Source organism: Frankliniella occidentalis, unplaced genomic scaffold (genome assembly GCF_000697945.3).
Source record: "Frankliniella occidentalis isolate FOCC.00 unplaced genomic scaffold, Focc_3.1 Scaffold7, whole genome shotgun sequence".
Classification (NCBI taxonomy): Eukaryota; Metazoa; Arthropoda; class Insecta; order Thysanoptera; family Thripidae; genus Frankliniella; species Frankliniella occidentalis.
Window position 1 is genome coordinate 1555975 of NW_026267137.1, and position 1648 is coordinate 1557622.

The 1648-nt window shown below is 47.3% G+C and overlaps 1 protein-coding gene across 1 annotated transcript in view; it reads right to left on the reverse strand.

Moving 5' to 3' along the window:
• Positions 1-160: 160 nt before the first annotated feature.
• Positions 161-1648, reverse strand: part of LOC113209237 (glycolipid transfer protein) — a 2845-nt gene continuing 1357 nt past the window's right edge. Inside the window, exons 2-5 of the mRNA XM_026426661.2 lie at positions 1337-1392; positions 1128-1246; positions 642-792; positions 161-517 (exon numbers count right to left, since the gene is read on the reverse strand). Of these exons, the coding sequence (XP_026282446.1) occupies positions 344-517; positions 642-792; positions 1128-1246; positions 1337-1392 (500 nt within the window). The 3' untranslated portion in view covers positions 161-343. The remainder of the gene's footprint in view (positions 518-641; positions 793-1127; positions 1247-1336; positions 1393-1648) is intronic.

Consider the following 1648-nt stretch of genomic DNA (forward strand, 5'->3'; position numbering starts at 1 on the left):
GGACGCCCCCCCCCCTCCTCCCAAGCCCCGCGGCGTCGGGCCGACCGCCCTGGGCCGGAGCACAATGGGTGGCCTACGCACAGGGCGCCCACCGCACGGCACAACATCCACAACAACGATCGTCTCACACTCATCGCGATCTCGAAATTACAAAACAGAATAATAAAATCGATTTTACTGTTTGAGAATTCACTCAGCAGTGCGAAGAAAGCGCCGTTCAAAGTGGGCGGGACACATTTATGACGACAAGTACGGCTTAAAACTATAACGTAAAAATACTGATGCAGTCATGGACAAATAAAAATTAATGCGCAGGAGAGACGAGACGTCCCCTGCGTTTAGTCTACAATGGAGTCAGTCTCAAATCTTCATAAAACTTATCTAGGACTACGAGGTTTGAGTTCAAATTTGAGAGGAATTTCTCTACTTCAGGTATCACAGCGTCTTCTAGGTCCTCGACCCCGAGTGCAAATATCTTCAGAAGCTGACTTCGGTGGGGCACCATTTTGGAAAGAACCTGCAACAGGCAGTATACAACATAATTTTAACGACTTACTGAGTTCAATTTCGTTCGCCCAGTCGATATGACATTTTTAAAATTGAAAAGAAAAAAAAAATACAAACTGACAACAGCTACTCACACTAAAGAGTCGCTGGGCTAAAAACCCGTGGTACTTCTGTAGCGTCTCTCTGTACGCCTTCTGGATGTTATCCGACAAATCCTCCCGCTTCCTACCGGCCTTCGCATCCTCCACGACGGAAAACAGGAACTTGTGGAAGAAGCTGAGAGCCCTGTGCAAAATCACAAACCAGCTTACATTAAACTAATAATTCATATTGTGTTCTAGCTCCGTGTTACGTGTATCATCATTTAAAAAAACGGCCATCGCCAGAGAGCGTGTTGTCAGATGAAGTTGGCAAAAATCATCACGGTTACACCACGCCTGTTCGTAGTGGGCTGCATCTACACGCCTGCCTCTAGTGCGCCAGTGACGAGGGGTTGCCTTGTAGGCAGGTGCAAGATGCATCCCACAAAACACCTGTGCATCCAGGGGAACTTCGCCTACTTTATCCGGCAACAGGCGCAACACTGTCTGTGTAGGCGATTTATGATCACACAATTGTACCTCCGAAGCCAAAGGAGGGCGTCGGTGGCGCGCAGGGCGCCCTGAGCCTGTTCACAGATGAGCATATCGTTCAGGAACTCGAACCTCTCCTGGTCCTCATTGTACTTGCTCGTCAGTTTCTGAAAAAAAAGAGACGCAAAATAAGATGATATTTTTAGCATGTCTCCCATAATGATGCAGATGTGAAGGTTTTCAGAAGCGGAACTCACCTCGATGTTCCCGTTCATGTCATATCGGACAGGGGCGAATACCTTGCCGAGCTTTTCTGCACAGACAAAAAATGAAAGAAAGGGTTAAGAGAAACAGCACCACATTGAAACCAACAGAAAAAAAAATGCCAAATCACAATCATTTAAGTTAAGTCACCGTCCTTGTCTTATCACGAGTCGGACGCGTTTTATTTAATCTTAAACAGACGGTACAAGGGTTTGGAAAGCGGTTTATCTACATCCGTGTCGGATAGTGCCTCGCAGGAACTCGCGAGGGTCGTCACACACAAGTGGAGTCACTTAGGGGGGGGG